The sequence below is a fragment of the Silene latifolia genome, chromosome X (assembly GCF_048544455.1).
Source record: "Silene latifolia isolate original U9 population chromosome X, ASM4854445v1, whole genome shotgun sequence".
Taxonomy (NCBI): domain Eukaryota; kingdom Viridiplantae; phylum Streptophyta; class Magnoliopsida; order Caryophyllales; family Caryophyllaceae; genus Silene; species Silene latifolia.
Window position 1 is genome coordinate 11530506 of NC_133537.1, and position 26112 is coordinate 11556617.

The following is a 26112-nucleotide window of genomic DNA, read 5'->3' on the forward strand; positions in this document are numbered from 1 at the left end:
CTCACCCTAACCACCACCATGTCACTCGCCACACACCCCACTACCCATATACCCCATCCACAACCACCATAAACACCTCCCCTAGCCACGAAATAACAACCAAAAGCCCGACAGAAATGGGAAAACAGAGGAGGAGGGGTGAACTCATACCTTTTTCGCCACTATAACAGCCGCCAGGGTTGACCACGGCCGCCGACAACCGCCCTTAGGTCTTCCTAGCTGCACCGTCACCACCCAGACACTCTCTCTCCCTCTCAAATTGCGTGAAGGTGGAGATTGGATATGGTGAAGTGAGGGAGGCGGGTTGAGTGAATCTGAGAGGAGGGAGGCGGTTGAGGTACTATTAGGGTTAGGTTTAGGGTTAGGGTTGGGCTTTAGGGTTTAATTGGGCTGAACAGTTAATGGGCCAACTTACTGGGTTAGCTAACAATTCGAATTCCTTATAAACCCGTCTCAATTAGCTTATATCGATACAACGCGAGTTAATTAAAATAATTTACGTAATTATCGACTCAACAATTAACCCGATATAATTAGTAATATAAAATGTATAATAATTAATATATACTAATATCCGTTTAATTTATTATATAAAAAATACGGGGTATTACACGTGCCTTGGGTTATACTCGTGATTTGAAGGAATTCATTATTCCCTTCACTTATTGTCTCAATATGATATCCATTTCGGCGAATATCTTTAAAGCTTAACAAGTTTCTTTGAGACTTAGGAGAGTATAATGCATCAACAACTTCAATTTTAGTTCCCCAAGGTAATAATATACCTGCTCTTCCGGAGCCTTCAATAATGTTTGTACTACCCGATATAGTACTCACACTAGTCTTTTTCATCGTCAAATGAGAAAAATATTTCATATTCTTAAGTATTGTATGGGTAGTTGCACACAATCGCAATACATAATTCTTCATCATTTATTCCCATTCGAATTCGTGGGGTATTCATTTTCTTCAAGGAAATAAAATATGCGTCATTAAAACAAACATAAATATAATAAGAATGATAAATATAGATTTAAATAAAAATACCATATTGAATAATACATATAAACTATACATAGGATCCTTTAAATTCTAAACACACCATATAAATGATAAAACAAGCATAAAACGTCCTAACACGAATTGATATAGATAATTTGATAGTCTTAAAAGTTCATAATTATTATCTAATTCCCTTCGGGGGTCGGGAAGAAATCATCCACTTCTAGGTGAGTTGTATCGCCTGAATCAAAGTCACCTTCGCCATCTTCAATCACCATATTTGTTTCGGTATTCTTTCTTTTTTCTCTTTCTTATCGATTGAAGATAAAGATCAACAAGGTGTTTGGGTGTGCGACAAACGCGTGACCAATGCCCTTTTGCACCACAACGATAACATATATTGGTCACAGTTTCGCTTTTATCTTTCTCACCCGTATGATCTTTTCGGTTCCACTGCAGGTGGGAATGTGTCTTTTTGAGATAACCTCCAGGACCTCCATTACGACCACCAAATCTACGTCCACGTCCACGCCCACGGCCTAGCCATTGTCCACGGCCACGGCCTTGACCACTGCTGCTGGCATGGTCTCTATAATTCCCCTTTTCATTATAGGACATAATGTTTGCTTTCGGCAATGGGGTAGAACAAAGAGGGCGTGATTCATGATTTTTCATCAAAAGCTCATTATTTTGTTCAGCCACCAACAAACAAGATATTAATTCAGAATATTTCTTAAAGCCCTTTTCACGATATTGTGTCTGCAGGACAATATTATTAGCGTGAAAAGTAGAATATGTTTTTTCTAACATATCCATATCTGTGAATTTCTCGCCACATAACTTCAATTGAGAAGTAATTTTGAACATGGCTGAATTATATTCACCGATGATTTGAAATCTTGCAATCTCAAATGCATCCAATCATAGCGAGCGTTTGGCAATATGACGGTTTTTTTGGTGATCATACCTTTCCTTTAGATTGCTCAAAGGATTTGTGGGTCTTTAATAGTTAAATATTCGTTTTTAAGACCCTCGTGGAGGTGACGGCGAAGAAATATCATAGCATTAGCCTTATCTTGACATGTTGTTTTATTTCCATCTTTTATCGTCTCACCAAGCCCTTTTGCATCTAGGTGTATTTCAGCATCTAACACCCAAGGTAAATAATTCTTTCCCGAAATTTCAAGGGCCGCAAATTCAAGTTTTGCAAGGTTTGACATGATTTTCACTATTAACAATATAACAATTTAAATTAGGTCATGAAAATTATCATGAAATAAAAAAAATAACAAAACAAAACAAAAATAAAATAAAATAAAAGTTTTCTTGAGTAATCTATACACAAAGTGCATGGTAGACACCAATGTTAGCGTGTAATCAGATACAAAGTATACGAGAGACCAAATATATCAAATTAATTATGTATGAATGAATATAGTATATAGATGTGTAACATGAAAATCAACAAATTTATCAAACAAATTGTGTAATATGCAAATGGAGTCTCATAATGCAAGTTATCATTATCTTTAATGTCAATTATTTATCATTGAAGAGTTTAACTACGGTTATATGTATGATTATGTACATGCAAAGATTATGTGAATAAAAGAATTCATATATACAAGTGAATGTGTAAAAACTTGTGTCATAATCACAATAATATAAATTTAGTATAGATAGAAAACTTACAAATTAATTTGGTAGATTTGTTAAGCAAGGATCTAAAATCGAAATCAAAGGCGAAAAACTATAAGTTCGCAACAAATCTAAATTTGATGATTCTCCCAAATGTGTTATTGATCTTGAATAGAGAATCGTGCTGATAACGTATTATAATTCTACTTTGATAAGAGAAGATTAAAGAGAGAAAACAATATAAGAGAAAGTGAGTATTGTTGTTGTATATATCTTCATCCATGTACATGTGATACATATATATAGATTACAAAGATACCTCTTGGTGAAAGGTAACAATGGTTCCTAAAGGATAAGGAGATGGAAAGTTACAATGGTTGGGAATAGATACAATGGTTGGGGATGTAAGGGTATTATGGTCATCCACTATACATATTTTATAACAGATTCTAATTAGTTCAAAACATAATAAAAATAAAAGGCGAAATAATTAATTTAGTGTTTTAGTCAGACCTTACCTACCAATTTTTTGAATAAAGTTTGAAATTCATTCTCCTACAATATTAATAGAAACACAAAAAATAATAACAAATTAAAACAAAACATAAGAAAAATAAAAAAACGAAACAATTAGTTTACTTTTCTATGTATACTTTAGGTGCTATTTTTTTTTAATAAAATTCAAAATTAGGGTGAATATAATAGTTATATATATGAAAAATTCTATTACAAATTCTCTCAAAATTTTATGAATGAAAGAAAAATAAAAAATATGGTACATAAATACGGAGTATATATAGTAATGATGAAAAGAAAGTTCAAAGGTCCTTTCATTAAATAAAGGAAATAATGGTTAAATAAATAAAGTAAATAAATAACAAAAATTATGAGAGGAGATCAATGGTTTACAAAAAAAAAAAAAATTCTTTCTTTTTTGTATTTATACCTTATTTTTTAATTTTTTTTACCTTATATTTTTAATTTTTCTTAAATTTGTAATCCATATCACTTTTTTTTTTTTTTTTACCATGTCACATTAAAAGTTGCCACATCACAATTAAACTTGCAATGTCACAGTTTTTAGGTTAGCCTTTTAATAAGATTTTATAGATAGATAGAAACTATTATAGGTATTCTAGGTTTTATAGGCATTATACAACCATAAATTCCAATATTCAAATTTTATTTTTAATTTATTTTGTGGTATTATTTAATTAGATAACTGATTGCCGAGAAACTCAAGAGATGAATTAAATAGGAAAAAAATGTTAATGAAAATTATCAGTGTTAACTGTTAAGTAATATAAAGAGTTTTAATCACTTTATTAACATATTATATTATAAAAATTAATTAAATAAGAAAAATTTTTAATTAATTTGGTGGGTGTTAAGTATTATGAAGAGTTTTAATCAATTTATTACCATGTTTAATTAAAAAAAATGAATTAAATAGGAAAAAATGTTAATAAAAATGGTGTGTGGTAAGTAATATGAAGAGTTTTAATCAGTAAGTTTTAATTAATTTATTAACATGTTTTATTATAAAAATTTCAATTAAAATTTCAATTTTAATTATAAATTATAAATTTTATTAACATGTTTTATCACAAAAATTTCAATTAAAATGTAAATTTCTAAGGGTTACATAAATTTTGGAAAACAATATATTTAATATACAAAAATCATTTAAGAATATAGATAATATCTTTTAATATTATAGATAAGTGAATTAAATTAATTTATAGATAAATGAATTAAATTAATGTCATGTAATAATAAATTAATGTCGGTTGATGAAGTGAGAGGAAAAAGGGGGATTGTTGTTGTCGGTAGGAACAATGATGATAAGAGACGGGGTAATTAGGTATGAATGTGTGTGTGACATTTGGGTTATGCGATGTCTACGTGGCTTTTTTTATCCTACGTGGCATTATTTAAGTGGACTTAATTGGTTATTTTAGGGTACCCTTTTAATAATATTTATATATTGGTTAAGTCGACGTAATTGATTAATTAAGTTGGTAAACCCCGACCTAAGATCGAAAGCCTGGTAAGGGTTAGACCTGTCACACACATTAGAGTGCCCTAGTAAGTTGCGAGAGCCCGCTAGAAGCATTCTAGGGCGAATAGCGGACCGAGAGGACCTTTTCACTGCCCTATAGACCGGTAATTGAGACTGACCTTTGACCCTACCTATGACCCGTAATAATCCATGGTGAACCGATGTCCTAGCTCCTTCCTCTTATATTTTTCTCGACTTAATTTCCCTCTTTAAACCCTTTTATTTTATTACTTTAGTTTAGAACACAAATAAAACAAACCCCTTTTGATTACTTAGACATACTTAATTTGACAAGTAGAACGCTAAAGGCCTCCCTGTGGATACGATCCCGACTTCCCTAGCTATATTAGTTAGAGACCAGTTGGTTTATTTTTGATAGGTTGCGACAGCCTCATCAAGCACCTCCAAACTCGAGCTCGCCCTTTTCCCCTGCCAGCCGCCTATAAGTCGATTTGACCGTGTATGTGCCATCCTTTTCCTCAACCCAGTACCAAAAGTCACAAGGTCGATTTGGAGTGACCCGGATGTTATATATCCTTTCCTGCTCGAAATTCAAGAAAAGCGTGTTAACCAGGTCATGCCACCATCCCCCTCCGTTCTCGTCCAACAGCTCAGCTACCCTCATGGCCTCATAACCCACTACCTTTGGAGACAAGATACGGCCTGTTTGCGTACTAGGAACCCATGCATCCTGCCAAACTCTCGTCGACGTCCTATCCCTAAACCCCATGCCTCTCGTGCCTTTCGGTTGACTTAACTTCCTCCAAGCCACCCAACCGATCCCCCTCTTGCCTTCCTCGTGACCCCACCAAAAACGAGATATCATCGATCTCAGCTCATCACAAAAGTTGATGGGAATCTTGAAAATACTCATAACATAGGTAGGGAGTGAATTGGCTACCGCCTTTAAGAGAACCTCCTTACCCGCCCTAGACAATGTTTTCCCTCTCTAACCAGAAAGTCTTTTGCTGAGCTTGTCCCGAAGAATATTCGTTATTACCTTCTTAGAGCGCCCTACCACCGTTGGCAAACCAAGGTACCTCTCTTGCTCCTCCACCTCAACAATGCCCAACCTCGTCGCAAGGTTACTTCTCTTTTGTCGTGGAACACCCTTACTAAAGGAGATAGTAGTTGTCTCTAAATTTACCAGTTGGCCAGATGCACTTTCGTAGCGGTTCAAGATAGACTGAACTGTCCTTGCCTCCTCCAACGTAGCTTTCATGAAAAAAATACTATCGTCGGCAAAGAGTAAGTGCGATATTGGTGGTGCATTCGGGCAAATGCGAACCACATGTAAGTATTCAACTCTACAGCTCGTCATAACAAACTTGATAAAACTTCTGCACATAAAATGAATAAGTAGGGCGAAAGAGGGTCACCCTGTCGGAGGCCTCTCGTTGGACGAAACTTAGTGGATGGGCAGCCATTAGTAGGCACTCAGAAGGAAACCGTCGACACGCAATCCATAACTCGCTCAATCCATCCCCTATAGAACCCCATTGTAGACAACACATGCTCCAAGAAAAGCCATTCGACCATATCATACGCCTTCGCCATGTCTAGTTTGATAGCCACGAACCCTTCGGTATTATTCAAATATTTCATGTAATGAAAACCTCGAAAGCTATCATAACGTTGTCCGTAATTGCTCTTCCGGGAGTAAAGGCACTTTGGTTTTCCGAAACAATCTCACCAAGGAAGAGCTTCAAGCGGTTGACGAGTACTTTAGATACTAATTTGTACGCAACATTGCAAAGACTTATGGGCCGAAAATCACGTATCTTATTAGGAGCTTTCTTCTTCGGGATGAGAACGATGTTTGTCTTATTCAAATCCCGAGATGACCGACTACCACGCAATATTGCCAACACTGTATCAACCACATCCGGACCCACTGGACTCCAATAGGTTTGATAAAACAAATCATTCATCCCGCCAGACCCCGGTGCTTTCAACGGGTGCATTTGGTTCAGAGCGTCGACCACTACTTCTTCTGTATAATCGCGACTAAGCTGCTCGTTCATTTCAGCCGTGACTCGATTTTCCAGGCCCGACAAGACTTCATCTGGGACGGTTGGCTTAGAAGATAAAAACAATACTTGAAAGTAGGTGTTCGCCACCTGAGCAACGGTCTCATCCCCTTCTCTTACAGCCCATTGTCGTCCACCAGCTTTGAAATATGGTTCTTACGTTTTCTCTCGGAAGCCCGAGTATGGAAAATTTTTGTATTCTTATCTCCGTCTTTCAACCACAGAGCACAAGATCGCTGCCTCCAAAACTGTTCTTCTTGCCGTCTCATATTTGCAATTTCGGCCATGAGCTTCTTCCTTTTGTGAACATTTTCAGCCGTCCTCGGTCCCTCATTTAGTTTCCCCACCTGTTTAAGTTTGCGCCCAATATTTTTCCCAATGCAATTTATATTCGTCCCCTTCCAGGCCCGCAGCTCCCTCGCACACTCTTCAAGCACCCTCACCAAGCTCCCTCTTCCTCTCTCCACACCTCTATCAACAGCCTCGCTACATCCCTCCGCCCCAACCCATATTTGCTCGAACTTGAAATTTCGCGGTCTCGCCCCCCTCCCCCCATTATCTCTCCTATTTAAGACTAGCTTAATAGGAGCATGATCCGACCATTCCCGAGCTAGGTAGAAGAGCCTAGCAAACGGGAACAAATCAGTCCACGCAGTCGTACAAAGGGCCCTATCGAGCATGCTTTGTCGATTCGATTCACCAACTTGCCCATTGTCGAACGAAAAATATATCCTTCCCATGAAACATCCCTTAGGCCACACTCATCAATAGCATCCCGAAAGTTGTTCATTTTCCACTGCGGTCTACTCCCTCCCTTCATCTCCGTCGAGTAGAGTATCTCGTTGAAGTCGCCCATACAAACCCAAGGCAGCTGAAATTCATTACTTAGGAGTCTAAGCAATTCCCATGAAAGATGGCGATCCGAAACAGCCGGCCAACCATAGAACCCCGTAATCCTCCAATCACCCTCAGTATTGCGGACTGTAAAGTCCATATGATGAACGTACGCCGACATAAGAATACAATCGACATCCTTTCGCCATAACATCGCTAGTCCACCTGAACGTCCCATGCTATCCACTTGGATCCGAAAATAACCATCTAATTTCTCCTTCACCTTCCTCATCTCACGACCACACAGTTTAGTTTCACACAAAAAAAGTATGGCTGAGGCCTCTCTCCATACCAACGAACGGAGCGCACTTACTGCATCGAGGTTGCCCAAGCCCCGACAGTTGATGCTTAGGGCATTCATTGGGCCCAGCGGGGTTGACCACCGTCAACCTCCGCCTCAGGTATCAAGACGCTCCAGTCTAAGTTCGATTTCAACCTCTTAATAGCCCCGTCTCCACCCACTTCCTCCCTAGCCCTTTTAATAGCTCCATGCTCCCCTTCGGCCTGTTCTCCATCCTTTCTCCCTCCTGCCTCGCCATCTCTCACAAACCTACACCAACCTCTACCACTTCCCTCCACACCCCTGCCTGTCCCAACACCCCCAGTCGCCACACCTTTCTCCTCGGTCTGCCCATTCGTATCCATCAACCCCACTGTCAGCCAATTTGAAATCCCAACTCCCATTCCTTCTCCCCCTCCCTCATCATATTGCACCAGCAGAACTCTCTCCACATTTCCCCCATACGCATTTTCACCCTCCCCATTCCCACCTGCTACCATATTTCCTTTCCCTCTCGTAACCTCTCGTTCCTCCCTCACATCTTTTGGTTCACTCCTCGAACTTCTCCCAATTTTCTTGGAACGGAGGTCCAAAGCAATATTTTTTAGTTTAGTAATCATAGTTGTTATAGCATCTTCAGACTCCTCCTTCTCTACTTCATCAAATTTTGCGTTCAAGTTCTTCGCTGCCTTGCCCGACCCCTCCTTGGACGTTTTAGTAACCTTCCAAGGCGAAGCACGAAGCCATTCACCATATTTCAAATCCTCTTCCTCATATGGACCATCTTCACAGTCCTTTTCCCCATACCCAATCAAACCATAACCATAGCAGAAAGTTGGAAGTCGTTCGTATTTAACATTAAAGGATGTCGTTTGCCCCCCTTCATTCGAATAGGAATAGAGGCCTTTAACGGGTCTCTAATGTCATATAAAACTCGCACACGGATAGCCCTATCAAGTTCTGGGTTCGGACCATACTCAAAATGAATAAACTTCCCCAAGCAGTCCCCCAATCGTTTCGCATTTGAACTACAAGTTCTACCTGCTATATGGAGGTCATAGACCCTCGCCCAAATTGGAAACCGAACCAGAGATGTGTCCGTGACCTTACCTGATTGGTTGGGTTCGTCAAAGCACCACATAAACTTGTCAAAATGCCAAGGTTGTCCCTCCAATACTCGTGCCCTATCGCGCTCTGATTCGAAACGGAAAATAAAAGTCTTCTCTCTTGTGTCGAGAAAATTGCCCATAACAGGATTTGAAGGATTCCATAATTTGATCATCGTCTCGACCGCAGCTTTAACATTTATTGCTCTGGATTCCTATAATTTACCCACGAGAAGAATTTTATCTCCCATCCGTCGATGCCCCCTCATCGTCCCATTCGAACAACCCCTCAGCCGTGCCCATAGGCTCTTTGCCATCCAGGTGTTAGCCCCTCGATCCACCTTCCATTAGCACCTGCACATAAAAGAAAAGACAAAAGAAGAAAACAACAGCGTAGCCCAGGCTCACGAGGAGAATCGTGAGAGAGCCTCGAGAAAGAGGAGAAAAAACGAAGATTTTAGGACGGAACCCTAGGAAACCCTAGGACCGATTGGTCATGAGTACGTTGTGCCAATATTTTTAGATGTTTGTTATATCATACGGAACCTCATTTTTTTTAGCAACAATAATTTCAAGCTATAAGTTACTCCAATGGTAAAGCCAATTTACTATTAGCTTGATGAGACCTAACTAACACACTTTTCTATTAATTTATTTAATTCTTAATTTCTAAATATAAAATAAAAACTTTATAAAGGGGACAACTATTTTTCTATTGGTTATGTTTTTTTTGTGGGTCCATTTAAGCAAGTAGCTTCATGGAGCTACTAGCTTGAAATTATTCGAGCAAAGCTAATCTATATGTACAACTCCAATGGTTGAGCTACTAGCTTACAATTTCTTAAAATTACAAGCAAGTCTTTTTTCCCAACCATTGGAGATGCTCTAACCGAGAATTGAAACGCACAACACACCTCATGCAAAAACAAGGACATCAAATGGCATGTGGACATGTGGAAAAAAGAGAAATGTATAAATATGTTTTGTTCTAAAAATGAATATAATTTAAATTTTACATATTAAAAATGAATAATAATTACATCAATATCCATGAAATTTCATGATACAAATAGAAGCCACATTTGCTATATTTTCGAACTCGTTTTAATTTTATTTATTTTCTCAATAAATCTATAAAATATAATTAAAAGGCTACTCTAAAATGACTAATAAATGCCACGTAGACAAAGCCACGTACGATCCAAAAATGCCACGTAAATGCCACGTAAATGTGAGCATCAAAACTCATTGTCACGTAATTGTCTTATTTTATAGATTTAATTCATTTTTCTATAAATTAATTTACTTAATCTAACCCTTACAAATTTATATCAAAATTTCATAATTTATAATCAATATTGACATTTCAATTGAATTTTTGTAATAAAAACATGTTAATAAATGTCATAATTTATAACTAAAATTGACACTTTAATTGAAATTTTGGTAATGAAACATGATAATAAATTAAAACTTTTCATATTACTTAACATGCACCCACCATTTTTATCAACACTTTTTCCTATTTAATTAATTTTTTAACTAAACATTATAATAAATTGATTAAAACTCTGCATAATATTTAACACCCACCAAATTAATTAAAATTTCTTCATATCTAATTAATTTTTGTAATATAATATGTTAATAAATTGATTATTTTTCTTTATACTACTTAATACCCATAATTTTCATTAACATTTTTCCCTATTTAATTTACCTCTTGAGTTGCTCAGCAATCAATTATCTAATTTAATAATACCACACAATAAATTAAAATATGGGAGTCTATGGTTGTGTGATAGCTATAAAATCTATAATAACTATGATAGTTTCTATTCACAATATTTATTTAAAATATATTGCTCATTTGCCCATGAGTTTCTAAGTTGTGGATTGTATTTTATGGTTTAATTTATTTATTTGATTATAAAGAGTATATTGAGTATTATTATTGAGTATTGTTGTTGTTGAGTCCAATAAAATATATTTTAATTTGTTGTGTTATTGGTATTATAAATCCTTTAATTTATATTTAAATTCATGTTTTATATTTGGTTTAATTTCAATTATTTACATGTGACAATGTTGATTCGTTTGTGAAGTTTTTGCCATGTTGATGTTTTACTTTTTGGTCAATATATTTTTTATATGAATTTTAAAGCATCATGAAATGTATGTGAATGCAGATAAGACAAAACATCACGTGGGTAATTTGAAGAGGGAAGAAATACAAAAGGCACGAAACTGAGATAAAATCTATTTATACAATATAATTAAAAGGCTACTTAAAATATTTAATTTTAATTCATATGGCATTTTTATAGAGGTTAATACTAATTCATCTATATTAATTACTTAATTACTTATTTTTATACAATATTATAAAAAGGCAAAACTATGTATTAAAAAGTTAATTATCTCCAAAATCGTCACATGCTTATAAGTACCAATTTTTTTTAAAAAACTAGTAGTTGCAATCACTAAAAAACTAATATAAACTCTTTATTTTCCTCTCATTAATTTAGTTATTTATCTACCTATTTATTTAACTTTATTCCATAAGATAATTAAAAAGCAAGCAATACTATCTACCATTATTATTCTGCATGTCATGTTTGAATTTCGGAAGATAATTTTTAAACAATTCTCATGCAAAGTAGATATTGTAAATAATAATAATAATAATAATAATAATAATAATAATAATAATAATAATAATAATAATAATAATAATAATAATAATAATAATAATAATAATAATAATAATAATAATAATAATAATAATAATAATAATAATAATAATAATAATAATAATAATAATAATAATAATAATAAAAGCAAAACTTATACGTTTCATTTCTCCTTACTCTTTATTTATGTTTATATTAAATTTCATAATAATGAAAACAATGATGCTCAAAACTCAAAAGTCATGAACCTTGATTCATATTTATACTTATATTAAATTTGATAATAATGAAAAAATATATAAATCTAATTAAAAGGCAAGTCAAACTATCTACCATAATCTATATGTCATATTTAATTAAAAACGATAATATCTTAAACCACTCTTGTATAAAGTAGATTTTGTAAAAAAAAAAATATTATAATTATTAGTAATCAAGCAAACCTTATACATTCCATTTCTCATTACTCCTTATTTATGTTTATATTAAATTTCATAATAATGAAAAAATTGATGCTCAAAACTCAAAAGTCATGAACCTTGATTCATATTTATACTTATATTAAATTTGATAATAATGAAAAAATGATGCTCAAAAGTCATAAACGCATCCTCAATTGTTTATATATTTTTGTTGGAAAGCAAAATTTATAAACCAAAATTTTTCTCATCCCTATTGTTAGTAGAACTAAATGTGTCACTAATCTTCATATGGTTCTATTCCAATTAAGGTAAATGTATTAAAGTTTTAGATTATTAACTAATTTATTTCTTTATTAGTGCAAGTTCCATTGGTATGAAGTTTTGATCACATTTTTCAACTTCATCGTATGTATTTGTTTTGTTCTCATTTAGGGTCTACCAAGATTTGTGGTGTTGACCTATTCAAAGGTTAACATACTTTTCTTTCTCTATTTAAGAGGAAATTTAAGTTAATAACGATAATATTGTATAAAATAAATTCCACTGTTTTGTTGGTTAATTCGCACTAATTACTGAGTTACTTTTTTATAGGGACGATTCATTGGAGAAAGAAGACTATATGAAGAAGTAAAATATTAGGATTGCTTAAAGAACTATATATTAAAAATTAAGTGTAACATTGACGACATCAACGTGAATGAGTAATAGTGTTTTAGTTTTTTTTTTTTCAACTGTATTTTTTATTTTGGTATTTGTTGATTTTTTTTCATCATTTTACCTTTGAAAAAATAGTACTCTTTAATTTATCGACTTTGATCTTTATGTTAACATGTCAATGCCCGTTTTTTAGTACACGATTTATCATGAATTATTCATGAGATAATCTTAGTATGTGATTTGATATTTTATAAAGTCTCAATTACTAAAAGCATTAAAAACATCAACAAAATATCTCGTGAAATTCACGGGTCACAAAACTAGTTAACCTCTAAAAACTCCTGAGAGACCGTCTCTCAATATAATAATGAGAGACAACCAATCAATAACCAATAAATAATTAAAAAGGAAAAGATAAAAATTAAATAAAAATAGTAAGTACTTATTATGAGAGAGGTCTCTCAGTAACATTAATGAGAGATCGTCTCTCTAAAATTTTTGTGAAAAACAAAATAAAATATCATAAAAAATCCAAAACATCTTAAATTTTACACTCTCACTATAAAATATTACTTCCAACCTACTTAAAAAATTTGGACCAAAAAATATTTTATTTTCATTTTTATGTTTTTGGCGGTAGTGTTTTGTGGGCATGTTAAAGAAATGCTTGATAAAACATAAAAAATGAAACTAGGTTTAGGAAAGAGGTTAAGGAAAATAAATTAATACTCCGTATTTTAATGCAGAAATTAGGTTTAAGTAGGATTGCTGGAACTACAGATAAACATGGTCTAAGTAAAATCCTATCAGTGACACGTCACAAGTTTTGGACGTCTCGCACCCGGCTAAAATAATGCCAAAAAAAGGTGATTGTGTGAGGTTACAAATACTTTGTTGTCACAAACATGGTAATATAATAAATACTCGAATTTGAAAAGATAAACAAATCGATTCAACAAACTATTATTAGATTAAAAGTTTGTTCTATGTTGTCTATTATTGTAGCTTACCAAAAGCAAGTTTCTAAGAATCTACAATTCGTTTTACTAAATTTTGTTGTCATAAACATGGTAATATAATAAATTTCGATTACAAAACTTAGAAAACTACTCGCAGTCTTTTTCCTTTACTAGTGTAGTACCCGTGCTATAGCACTGTAGTACCCGTGCTATAGCACGGTACTTTTTCGGTTTATTTTATAAAGAGACATTATTAATTAAATTATTTGCATAAATGAAGTTTACTTTTAATTTAATGTTATAATCTACTAAATATAATATTAATAAGAGGTTGAAAAAAAAGTTTACTACCATAATAAGACATTTTAAGTTAAGTTATTTTTTTACTATTAAAAATAACACAATAAGTTTATACTGTTACATGCAACTAATTTATGACATTAATTGTACAATTATTAAGTTAGTTGTATAATTTTATTAAAACGCGTATTGACCTTAAAACGAAAAGCGGCAAAAACTATTCCCCGCGTCGAAAAAGACGATTTACGAATTATCAAAATAATGTTTTCACTTTTTTAATTCTAATAGAAAATACATAAGTGTTTTTACATCCTTCAAAAAATAGTCCATATTACTAAGACAAAAATTTACATAATAAATAACTGATGATTTCTTACAAAAGAGGTAACATATAAATATAATATAATTTAAATTCATATGAAATCAAGTTCACTCCTCTAGCTTATAATATGACATGTAGAGTCCAAAATTATGGGCTATTAATAACTTTTACTTTGATAGATGAGATAGAAAAAGTGGACTACGTATAAGGTCCACAATTTACAATCCATCAAATTTTGTTGTGTTAGTAGTATCCAGAAAAATAGGCCCAACTAAGAAAAAGTCTCTTTAGACGGGAAAACTAAGAGAATTTTTATTCTCTTAGTAGTAGGGGGATGGATGTCAATGGTAAAAATGGTGACATCTAACCACCTAATTTATCCATTTCAAAAAAATTTAGAAACAAATGTAAAATTAAAGAGAGGTGGACGTACGGTTGATCCCACTTGCTTAGAATGCGGTTTGGAGATACTTTACATTCTTATTTGGTATCGATTAGTCCGGAGTTACTCAAGCAAGAGCGTGTTTGTGAACAATTGGAAGACAAAGACTAAGGTCACCGAATATGAAAAGAGAGAGTCTTATTTCTTTGTAATTAACAAAAAAGAGTTGTTAAGATTATATTCGTTGTTTAAAAAAAACATCTTGTTTTTTTGTAATTTATTTTCACAATACGTTTTTTTTCTTAAAACCGTATTTTTTACACCAAACTTTCCATTTGTTTACCCTTCATTAAAAAAACATTAAACCTAATTCTCTCTCCTTCTCTCTAATATTGAAACCTTAATCATCTTCAACCACAATAAAATTTTTCAATTATGAACGATTATTTAAGTGACGAACAGATAATTAATTCATTAATCCTATATTACTTGTTAATTTGAATATTTTTTGTAATTTAGTTTCTTTTTTTTTTTGAAGGAAAAGATCAATTTATTAATAAAACGTCAAACGACACTTACAAAAGATAGGTATAATCGAAAACAATTCTAATAGAAACCAAAGGACAAATTTCTCATGTAAAACTACGAACATCAAAACATGATATGACAATTCGGCTCGTCCTTGTATCGCTCTCTTCATGTAGCTTTTAAGGGGATCCTTCGTTTGATTCATTGTTGGAGAAAATTTACCTGCTACTAGCACCATACATCGCTGACGAATAACGCATGTCCATTGTAGAGCCGTATGATGAATCATCAATAAACCGCTATTATCTATAATTCTAATAATAATACTAAACCCTATAAAGACAAGGACTGAAAAAACTCTGAAAATAGAGACGGAAAAACAGATCTCACCGAAAGGGAGACTTTTATTGATTAATTCATAATATTTCATACTACTAATTGATAAATAAAACTATTTGAGGGGCTTACCATCAATCAATGATCGATGGAAGCCCTAGATTTAATTGATGGAGGCTAGGGCTTTTTTAGAGAGGAGGAGGAGAAAGTTGTAATTTAGTTTCTTTTTTAATTAGGGTTTAGGATGTAACTTAATTAATGTGTACTATGGTGGGTTTATTGGTGTTCATTACGGCTGCTAGCGGTTCGTCGGCGTCAGACGACCAATATGGTGTTAGTATTTGGTCGCGTCAATATAGTACAACCGTTTATGTAGATTGGGATGGCGGTGAAGATGGGTCGCCAGCGAGGCTGGGGCGGTGGCGGCGAGGTTGGATCACCTGAGGGTGGGTCGCCCGCGAGGGTGGGACTCCGGCGAGGGTTTGTTTTTTTCTACGTTGCTTTAGAGTATTGACTATATTGTTTTGTTTATTTTTTTTTATTCCCTTTTTCTCACAGTAGTACACAATCCATCGTACTACAGCAAACAATCCATCATCATGACCACCGACTACCACCACCACGTCATCACCACCAGCGAATCTCCCCTCTCCCGACGCACCACCAGCAGTGCATATCCCCTCTCCCGACTAACCACCACCCGTGGCGACCAAGTCAGCGGCCGACGGCCGGTACATGCCCTATCCCGATGTTGACATCAACCACTTAAATTTGAGATTTGAGAAAAAAATTGAGATGAATTAGTATGATTGATATTTTGACATTACAAAAAAATCATTAGAGAGATGTTAGAGAGGGGAAATGGAAGAGGAAATGGGAGGGGTAAAATTATCAACAATGTACTACGTTGAGTAAAATGTGTACTGCGAAAATCAAGACCAATAAATATATATCTACTAGATTCAAGGGGTAACGAGTTAAAAATCAAAGGTTTTTTTTCCATCTGTATCTCTGTGATTTTTACTTTTTCCAACTGTATCCCTGTGTCAAACACTTTCCCAATTGTACCATTAAACTTAGTTAGTTATTCTCATCTGTAGCTAATCTACCCTAAACCGTCTGTTTTGCCGTTAAGTGCCAACATGAAATTGCCAACATGGCTTTCCCCCTTTTTTTTTCCTTTATTACCCGCATTTTATTCAATATTTCCCTCCATTACTTCCCCTATATAATCTACTAATACATTAACTAGTTTAGATCCCGCGCAATAGATGCGCGATATTTATAGAGTTATTTTTATATTACTTTAATCATGCTAAATTAACACCTCATTAATTTTTCATATTTCATGTCATTATATTTTGATATGAAAAAACGAAAATTGAACTTTAAAATTATTCAACAAAACTGAGTAAAATTAAACTGTAAAATAATAGTGGTATCTCATTAATTATTTATTTTTCTCGTTATTGTATTTTGTTTCAGTTAAAAAAAATGAAAATTAATCCAAGAAAATTAAGTAATGTACTGAAATGTATTTTTTAAAAAGTATTTTTTTATACTACTAAGCTAATGATTTCAATTTATAAACTCTTTAAAAATTTTTTGTTATGAAAGTAATCAAAACGATAATTTTGTTTATAAATAATGTGAATAGTATGAGTCAAGTCATTCTCAAATAATAGCATCAATAAAAGATTTAATAGTTTATAGTTTTATATTATGGATACTTTTATTAAAAACTTATAGTTTAGTGTTTAGTGAAAATTATATAATTTGATGAAAAAAATTAATTTTAATGAAAAGAATTATATAATGAAATACATCATAATTATTAATTTTCTTATTTAATGAATACAATTAAATTATGAGTAATAGTTTCTTTATTTAAAAAGATGCTTTTTGGAGGGAAAATTTGTTAGTTCACCTATTCATTTAGTAAATAGGGGATTTTATTAATTTTATTTCATTAATCTTGAATAAGCATAAGCTAGGCTAAACAATCAATTTCGAAGAAGTTAAAACGGCTTTTTTAAGCCCAAAAGTCAATTTTGAGAGCTAGAGGCGCTTCTAACCTTTTTACTTTCATTTTTTAATGTACAAATGACAAATTATATGTCGTAATATAAAAAAAATGTAAAATTAATACTTATTAATTCATAGTTTTTCATGTTCTACAAATCGAGACCTATCTTGACACTTTTCAACAAAAATTTTCATTTTTCACCCACTAACGTAAAAAGTTTGGTTGAGAAGTCGTTTTTTTTTGTAAAATGTTAAGCTAAACAATAATAGTATTATCAAGAATTAGTTTATTTAAAAACTCATTTTTAAAAGTAAAAACAGTTTTTCTTAACCCAGCCAAACATGCTCTAAATCTTGCTTGAGTTATTTTTTTTTTTTTTCTTTTGTTACCTCCATTGTGCTAGCAACTTACATAATTAAAAAAGAAAAGATGGTTCTAGAACTTTTTTTTCCCGTCCCAATTACCAAAATCAACAGCCAAAAATTAACACAATTCAACTAATAAAAAAAGGGTATACTTTCCAAATTCCAAAATAAATAAATTTCCATAAAAACATCTATATAACCCCAACTCAAGAACCCTACAAGGCTACAAACTATACTTCCTCGTACTCAAACACATAACCCAGAAAACAGAGAAAAACAACAACAACAACAACAACAAACACGATGTTTGGAAGAGCACCTAAAAAAAGTGATAATACAAAATATTATGAAGTTTTAGGTGTACCCAAAACTGCATCACCTGATGAATTAAAGAAAGCTTATAGAAAAGCTGCTATTAAAAATCATCCTGATAAAGGCGGTGATCCCGAGAAGGTAATTTTTTTTTGTTTTAATTGTTTGTTATTATTGTTATAATCATGTTGTTTTAGGATTTTCTTGAGTTCATATTAAATTTTGTTGGTTTTTGTTGCTGGGTACTTGAAAGATTCAATCTTGAAGAGTATTTGCATAGTACTGATAATAGATCCTTACAAATTTGAATATTGATTATGCTGGAATTTGAAAGTTGTAAATCTTTTTTTTTGTTTTTAGGCTGTGGAAATTTGTTTCTTGCTCAAATTATGTTTAAAATTGGAATGCATTTAATCTCAATTCAGAATTTAGGATAGTTCATAAGCACCATTGATAATTGGTGTGAGTGATTCTAGTGGTTTTGAGCCAGGATTTGATGCTTTGGGAAATACTTCCTCTGTTCCGGTCAATTGTTGTCCTCTTGTTTTGTTACAAAGAGTAAGGAGAGAGAAGGGAGCCAATTACTAAATGACAAGTGGAATAAATTGATTGTTAATAATCAAATTCCTCATCAAGTTCATTCTTAAAATAGTAAGGACTTGAGACATCCAAAATAGAAAAGGTCAACAAATGACCGGGATAGAGGAGGGAGCCAATTACTAAATGACAAGTTGAATAAATTGATTGTTAATGATCAAATTGCTCATCAAGTTCATTCCTAAAATAGAAAGGACAACAAATGACTGCGACAGAGGGAGTATATGGATATTGTAGGCGATTTGGCTCTAAATCGTATTCGTATGTTTGTGCCCATGATTTCTGATAAAGATGGGTTGAATCCTGTTACCATGCAGTTCAAAGAAGTGGCTCATGCTTACGAGGTTCTAAGTGATCCAGAGAAGCGTGAGATATATGATCAATATGGTGAAGATGCACTTAAGGAAGGAATGGGTGGAGGCGGTGGAATGCATGATCCTTTTGACATCTTTAGTCATATGTTTGGAGGACAACAATTTGGTGGTAATGGCCTTTGCAATTTTTTCTATTCTAAAATTTGTGTGTATGTGAGTCTCATTTCTTCTCATCCAACCTCCGTTAACCTGGTATTTGTGGTATAAGACGATTTGTTACACTATGTGTAATTACGAGGTTTTCATGCTAACTACATTTGATCTGGCCAATGCTGATGTTAGCTCCTCAACTTATATTTATCAGGAGGTGGTCGAAGCAGAGGAAGAGGGCAGAGAAGGGGTGAAGATGTGATCCATCCCCTCAAGGTGTCACTTGAGGAAGTGTACAATGGCACAACAAAAAAACTCTCTCTGTCCCGCAATGTGCTTTGCTCAAAGTGCCGAGGGTAAGAACTTGCCTCTAATTTCGCTGACTGTTGTATCTCAGGTTTCCACTAATAATACTCAAAAAAAAAATGTTTTCTATATTTTTATGCCTTGGCTTTATTTGTACATTGACTGCTATCGTGTTTTCATGTCATTGACCTGGCTTTGTTTGTTGTTGTTTGATGCATTCTGTTTACGGCAGGAAAGGATCGAAATCTGGAGCTTCAATGAAGTGTGCTGGATGTAGAGGAACTGGCAGGAAGATATCATACAGAGAGCTTGGACCCGGAATGATGCAACAGGTGCAACATGCTTGTAATGCTTGTAGGGGAACCGGAGAGACAATCAATGATAAAGACCGGTGCCCTCAATGCAAGGGCAATAAAGTGGTGCAGGAAAAGAAGGTTCTAGAGGTTGTCGTAGAAAAGGGTATGCAAGATAAACAGAAAATCACTTTTGCTGGAGAGGCCGACGAAGAAGTATGTTCTGAACTTCACTTTAGCAATTGATTGATATTTTCTTTTGGGTCGAGTTCCAACTTGCAATATGACCCAATTGACTTTTTCTGCGAGCGTTTTTTTTTTTTTTTTTTTAAAAACCAGTTGGTTAAAATTCGGATCTGCTAACTGACCTTGATTTGTAACTTATGTCGGTATTGTTTTCTGCAGCCTGATACTATTACTGGAGATATTGTATTTGTCATTCAGCTGAAAGACCATTCCAAGTTCACAAGAAAGGGTGCAGACTTGTTTTACGAACATACGCTAAGTCTCACGGAGGCTCTTTGTGGCTTCAGATTTGTTCTGACCCATCTTGATGGCAGGCAGCTGCTTGTTAAGTCAAATCCCGGAGAAGTCATTAAACCTGGTCAGTGCCCTATAACTTTGTGAATATTCCCCCTCAACCCCTGTTTATTCGTCAGCCTTGTCAAGTAGGTTGTTAAACTGTCATATTCGGTTTAGTATCCGTTAACTCTAGATAAATCCGTCTTTTAGTTTATCGGCCAAAGTTATCCGCCAAGTATCTAATTTTTTTAATTATTTTGTGAATATGTTTATTACGGTTAAAATGATCAAAGTACTATGAATACAAAACTGAGAACACTTGACTAAATAAATTTATCTTCTGGTGTACTATAACTTTGTAAGTCGGGTTTCTTTTTACAGCTGCCCAAAAAAAAAAAAAAAAACTGGGTAGATAGTATTCCTAATCTACTGGTTGATCTCTGGTGTGCAGATTCATTCAAGGCGATTGACGATGAGGGTATGCCTATCTTCCAAAGGCATTCCATGAAGGGCAAGCTATACATCCACTTCACAGTTGAATTCCCCGAGTCCCTCAGCGTCGATCAGGTTAAAGCATTGGAGGGCATCCTGCCACCAAAATCATCAATGAAGCTCACTGACATGGAGCTGGACGAGTGTGAGGAAACCACACTCCATATTGTTAACATGGAAGAGGAGATGAAGCGGAAGCAAGCCCATGCCCAACAACAGGCTTATGATGAAGATGATGACGAACCTCAAGGTGCTCAGCGTGTCCAATGTGCTCAGCAATGATCTCAAAATCGGTGGCCAAAGGGTGGACCTCAATTAGGACATTATATCGCTATATCGTTAGACTATAGATTATGTAATTTTGAAATACTTGGTAGAAAGGAAATGCTAAATTTATGAACCCTCATTGATTACTGCGATTCTGAAATATTTTTCTGGCTGTTGAAATATATCTGGCCTGTATTGAACAAGTTGATTAATATCTATTGGTCATTCACTTCAGCCTCTTGAAAGTCATCTTCATTTCTTTCTCAGTTGGGTATAACTGTTCTTTGCTGATCTTGATATTTATATATCTGTGGCGGATTAGGTTGATTCAACTTGATGGTTGATTTTGGTTGTTTATGTCGGTCTAATTTGGGTTTCGGTTGGCATAGTTCTCCTTCCTCCGCTCCCTCTTCGCTGTCTCGAGTGATTTTTTTTTGTGTCTCAACGGACCAGAGGATTTTTTCTCGACATGAGTATAACTAAATTAAAAAAAAAAAAGGTAGAAATCCCATATTCTTAAATTTTCTGCTCCGAACTGCAAGTCGATATTCTGAATATCAGTAGCTGACTGATTACTATAAATGATTCGTCTAGCATGTTCGACCATCTTTTTAATCAAAATGCTGGCCACCTGCTAGAGCCTAGAGGTATCGAGTGAGGACTCGTACCATATGCATGTGTATGATCTCAGGACTTTGGCGGAGAACAGGAATCGTCAACTAAGAAGGCTAACTGTCGTTAAAACTACCAACTGTTTAGCAGAAACACAAAGAAGGCCAAAAAAAAATTAAAAAAATTTGCTGGCTGTGGGGTTCGAACCCACGCGCACTTATGTGCAGAAGATCTTAAGTCTTCCCCCTTAACCACTCGGGCAAACCAGCTGAATGAAAATTAATTGACAGAATATATTCAGATTCGATTATGAAAATAGTTTGGATCACTTGAAAGTTGAAACTTAGTGAACAAACGTAGAGGTTACTTTAGTAAATTAAGTAAAATTGAAACTGCATAAACTTTTGGGTTGTATACTGGACCATTCTAAGCGGGATTAAAATGATATTATGATATATTCCCGACATGGAAATTCGTCGCTATATTAACATGCCTTTCTTTGTTAAGTCGAACAACAAAAATACATATCACATGCTTAATGTCGCTTAAATCAATCATCGGTGAGCAGATTTTACTAATAACATCGTCATCGTCATATCCATTAAATGGTATTGTCTGATTTGGTTAGCTTTTCCGAGTTGCAAAAATTGCCGAATCACCCATATGTTTGAGGCAAGAATGCAAGATCTTAAGTCCTCAACGAGATCAAGTTTTATTATACTCCGTATATAGTATGTGACACAAATACATAATTGTCAATTGGGCACTTTTAGGATCTTAATTCAATATTTTCAAAAACCAAATGCATTTTGCTCTTCGAGTCATGTCTCAAACTCAAACTCGACTTGGTAAGATTATGATCCGACAGTTATTAAGTTTGATAATTGATCCAAATGAAGGCGAATTAGTCTTTTAACTTGATATATTTGACTTAAGAACAAAGTAACTAAACCAAATTACTGTCAAAAACTAAACTTATTTGTAACAAAAATGAAGTAATGCGATACGATAACTGTTATTAAGCTTGATATTGATCCAAATGAAGGCGATTTAGTCTTTAACTTATATATTTGACTTAAGAACAAAGTAACTAAACCAAATTACGGTCGAAAACTAAACTTATTTGTAACAAAAATGAAGTAATGCGATACGATAACTAGAGTTGATAATAACGGACCGAACCCTACTCGACCCTACACATCAATTGCACCACAATTACCCGACCCAACCCAACCCAAAAGTTATGGTGACCCGTTATAACATAAACTTGATACAACTTGTCCGGCTTGAACCCATCCAAACCGACGCGAGTGAATCGATTGCCACCTCGACTTACAATGTAATCGTAAAACACCCGCGTTACACGAGGATTTGTGGGTCAACTTACTCAACTACTACTTTCCTCTAATTATCTTCTCCACAAAACCTTAATCTCTCATCAAATTACTGCTTTTCTTAACAACAGTTGAATCCATGGCGATCTGCAAACTCAAAGTTGTCATCTTTTTGTGGGTTTGTTTAGTTGTACCTTCAATTCTAGCAAAACCCATCAAATACTGCGGTTAGTCATCTTTATTACTCCCTCCGTCTCGATCATTTGTTTACGTTTTATATTCTTTGTCAGCGGTATTTTAATCAAAGGTAAGGAAATGATTGAGATGTAGGGAGTGCGAATCTGTACACTAGTTCTAATCTTGTTGCTTGCTTAATCTTGTTGTAATGATGATGCATACTTAGAGTGGTTAATAAAAGATGCCGGTTTACGATATATTTGTGTAAAACCGCCTTGCACAAGTATTTGTGTAGAATTTAATTGAACTGTTTGATTTAGTTATCTTTAGAAATAGTGGTGAAACTTTTGGATCATTTGTTTAGCTTTTGACTAAAATACTAATTAGAAAGAAAAAAAAAGGTAAACAAATGAATGAGATATAGGGAGTAGTTAGAAATTTTCGATCTAGTTTTCCTAGTTTACTCCATTGCATTACTAGTTCAGTAGTTAACCCTGCTGATTTTCCTCCCAAAAACTTTAAATCGTGGTTCCGCTACTGACTAAAAGCAGCATGGCATAGAGGCGGTAATGTTGTTGTTGTTCCTTCAAATTTAGAGTGCTGCAAAACTGGACTTAACTGTGAAGAGGTTAATAATGAGTGCTAATTTTATGCATGTAATTGCAGATAAGAAAGGTAACTATGCTGTCAAAGTGAAAGGAGTTGAAATGATACCTGACCCCGTGGTTTCTGGCGCGGAGGCCCAATTTAAGATTTCTGCATCCACTGGTAGTATTCTTGATCCTCGAATTTATATTATTTATTGAATTTTTGTATCATAAGTGGGTTCAGTAGGAGATTGAAAAGAGAAGGATTTACGTTTTGGAAGAGATAACGGGAATGTTCCTGCCCGTGTTTGTGTACATTGCAGTTCACCTGTAGGCTGTTGTAAAGTTGGGTCATGATCCTTGTCTCACCCCTTTTTGTTTCACTGGTCGCCAAATTGAGTACATGAATGGTGATATGGCGGTATATTATAATGTGGTGATGTACCAAATCTACGATGTCGATTGGGGTTACTTACGATTATCTAAGCTATTAGATTCCTAAGATATAATGCGAATGATAGTGTTGAAAAAATTGTTAGGGGAAAGTTGTGTAACATCTAATATTAGAGAGTTCAGGATTTACGAATTGAACGTTCAAAGCACGATATACTCACTAGTCAGATACAAGCTAGAATAAAAAGCTAGCTGCTAGTGTTTGCTTGCTGAACAGATCTGTAACTATACGTAGAGAAGTTTAGGAGTATCTTAGGTCTTTATCTTTACATTCAGAAATCTGTCAGTAATGTGAGATCGTGAGGTGTTTATTCATGTGTTCTTTTATAAACAAAATCACGCTTTTGTAAATTGATTTATTTAAACAAACAATTTTGTCATCGCTGTAGCATCCTAGAAGTTGGTTTGTGGATTTATGTGGTGTGCCGTTCCTTGTGATGTTGTAAGAAAGAATGCATGTCATATTCTAATTGAAATTTAAAGTTATTTCTTTCTGATAGGCATCGTACTCTCTTAAATCATAAAGCCTTTTAAGGAATAGCCAAGAACTACTGTACAGTGTATACAAGAACATCATCCATGAAATGTAATACTATGAGATGCTTGCACCGAATGCAGGTAAAAGCATATCTGGAGGGAAGGTGACTATCAGGGTAAATTACTTGGGAGTCCCGATTCACTCTGAGGATATCGATCTATGCAAAGAAACATCCTGTCCTGTAGCAGCCGGCGATTTTGCACTCAAACACATTCAAACTTTGCCCGGAATCACTCCCCCAGTAAGTTCATGCATACAATTTGGGTAGTTGTGACCTGTGTGATTTTATGTTGTTTACTAACCCCTCCATTTACGTCGGTCAGCTCAGCTAAAACTCAGAGTGATGCTACTTCCTCAAAATGGAGTATCCCTAACCCCTTATGTTTGTTTGTTGATGATGTTTAATAATCAGGGCTCATACGGTCTCCAGATGCTCGTTAAGGACGAAGCTGGTAAAGTGCTTACCTGTATCAGATTTAGTTTTAAGATTGTGCGTGGAGGTGGAGCGTATGTTTCCGATAGCTGAGCCTTTGAATCTGTGATTTTGTAAAGAATTCATGCATGTAATGGCATTTGGCTCTTTTTAGTAGTGAGCTGAAGAATAAAGAACTTCTGCCAGCAGTTGTCTCATGTCTGTCTATCCATCGCGTATCTTGTTGCGCTTTTTGTTTCATTCGTGTGCAGGCTATATACCTTAATATGTTGTAAGGATACGATTGAAGTATGTCCACGGCACTCAGGTATTTTTCTTCAAAAAAAAAAAAAAAAAAAAAACTACTTTTCTTTCCTTGTCATGCCCTTGTTTGAGTGACGAGTGTTAAGCGTGGAACATCCGATAAATTATGATGTGTCTGAGTAACATAAGTTGCAAGCTTCAGTTTGCGTAGACTTAGCGGCCGATCTTTGGGGAGCAAATTACTTTCTGTTGTTAAATGATTTCAATTCTAATGAACAAATAGTTACCCTAGTGAGTTGGTGACTTCTATATTGCCGCAAACAGCAGATTAAAGGGCAAATGTACCCAAGTTTACCTGTGTGTTAGCGACATATATATACAACTATTTTCCTATGCCCCTTAATGAAAATCGTGTTGGCAATTATATCAAATGACCATTAATTCACAACAACAATGGAAAGGTCAAATATATATACATAT

The 26112-nt window shown here is 34.3% G+C and overlaps 5 protein-coding genes and 1 non-coding gene across 6 annotated transcripts; 2 read left to right on the top strand and 4 right to left on the bottom strand.

The window, feature by feature from the left end:
- Positions 1-1269: 1269 nt before the first annotated feature.
- On the bottom strand, positions 1270-1818 carry LOC141616875 (uncharacterized). Its single transcript, XM_074434032.1, has one exon. The coding sequence runs from the start codon at positions 1816-1818 to the stop codon at positions 1270-1272; it is 549 nt and encodes a 182-aa protein (XP_074290133.1).
- A 3833-nt stretch (positions 1819-5651) lies between these two features.
- LOC141616876 (uncharacterized) lies at positions 5652-6259 on the bottom strand. Its single transcript, XM_074434034.1, has 2 exons — positions 6198-6259; positions 5652-6042 (listed from the first exon to the last, which is right to left on the bottom strand). Exons 1-2 carry the CDS (start codon positions 6257-6259, stop codon positions 5652-5654), a joined length of 453 nt encoding a protein of 150 aa, XP_074290135.1.
- Positions 6260-6848: 589 nt separating this feature from the next.
- On the bottom strand, positions 6849-7858 carry LOC141616877 (uncharacterized). The gene is made up of 2 exons (XM_074434035.1): positions 7437-7858; positions 6849-7356 (listed from the first exon to the last, which is right to left on the bottom strand). Exons 1-2 carry the CDS (start codon positions 7856-7858, stop codon positions 6849-6851), a joined length of 930 nt encoding a protein of 309 aa, XP_074290136.1.
- Positions 7859-18221: 10363 nt separating this feature from the next.
- Positions 18222-21489, top strand: LOC141622858 (dnaJ protein homolog ANJ1-like). The gene is made up of 6 exons (XM_074438879.1): positions 18222-18455; positions 19229-19394; positions 19590-19731; positions 19914-20190; positions 20380-20578; positions 20948-21489. The coding sequence occupies exons 1-6, from the start codon at positions 18306-18308 to the stop codon at positions 21268-21270; spliced, it is 1257 nt and encodes a 418-aa protein (XP_074294980.1). The 5' UTR covers positions 18222-18305; the 3' UTR covers positions 21271-21489.
- Positions 21490-22053: 564 nt separating this feature from the next.
- TRNAL-UAA (transfer RNA leucine (anticodon UAA)) lies at positions 22054-22136 on the bottom strand. The gene has a single exon. It is a non-coding gene; the product is annotated as a tRNA-Leu (tRNA).
- Positions 22137-23221: 1085 nt separating this feature from the next.
- Positions 23222-25748, top strand: LOC141622859 (uncharacterized). Its single transcript, XM_074438880.1, has 4 exons — positions 23222-23428; positions 24045-24146; positions 25037-25197; positions 25369-25748. The coding sequence occupies exons 1-4, from the start codon at positions 23341-23343 to the stop codon at positions 25480-25482; spliced, it is 465 nt and encodes a 154-aa protein (XP_074294981.1). The 5' UTR covers positions 23222-23340; the 3' UTR covers positions 25483-25748.
- The last annotated feature ends 364 nt before the right edge of the window (positions 25749-26112 follow it).

Excerpts from the sequence above, each read along its gene's own strand:
- LOC141616875 (XM_074434032.1), bottom strand. The coding sequence starts at position 1,818 with ATGGATATGTTAGAAAAAACATATTCTACTTTTCACGCTAATAATATT.
- LOC141616876 (XM_074434034.1), bottom strand. The coding sequence starts at position 6,259 with ATGGCGAAGGCGTATGATATGGTCGAATGGCTTTTCTTGGAGCATGTG. Across the intron at positions 6,043-6,197 it reads CATGTGTTGTCTACAATGGG|AAGTTTTATCAAGTTTGTTA; the intron begins GTTCTATAGGGG and ends TTTTATGTGCAG.
- LOC141616877 (XM_074434035.1), bottom strand. The coding sequence starts at position 7,858 with ATGAGGAAGGTGAAGGAGAAATTAGATGGTTATTTTCGGATCCAAGTG. Across the intron at positions 7,357-7,436 it reads TTTCGTTCGACAATGGGCAA|GCTCTTCTACCTAGCTCGGG; the intron begins GTTGGTGAATCG and ends CCCGTTTGCTAG.
- LOC141622858 (XM_074438879.1), top strand. The coding sequence starts at position 18,306 with ATGTTTGGAAGAGCACCTAAAAAAAGTGATAATACAAAATATTATGAA. Across the intron at positions 19,732-19,913 it reads CTTTGCTCAAAGTGCCGAGG|GAAAGGATCGAAATCTGGAG; the intron begins GTAAGAACTTGC and ends TGTTTACGGCAG. Across the intron at positions 20,579-20,947 it reads CGGAGAAGTCATTAAACCTG|ATTCATTCAAGGCGATTGAC; the intron begins GTCAGTGCCCTA and ends TCTGGTGTGCAG.
- LOC141622859 (XM_074438880.1), top strand. The coding sequence starts at position 23,341 with ATGGCGATCTGCAAACTCAAAGTTGTCATCTTTTTGTGGGTTTGTTTA. Across the intron at positions 24,147-25,036 it reads TAAGATTTCTGCATCCACTG|GTAAAAGCATATCTGGAGGG; the intron begins GTAGTATTCTTG and ends CACCGAATGCAG. Across the intron at positions 25,198-25,368 it reads TGCCCGGAATCACTCCCCCA|GGCTCATACGGTCTCCAGAT; the intron begins GTAAGTTCATGC and ends TTTAATAATCAG.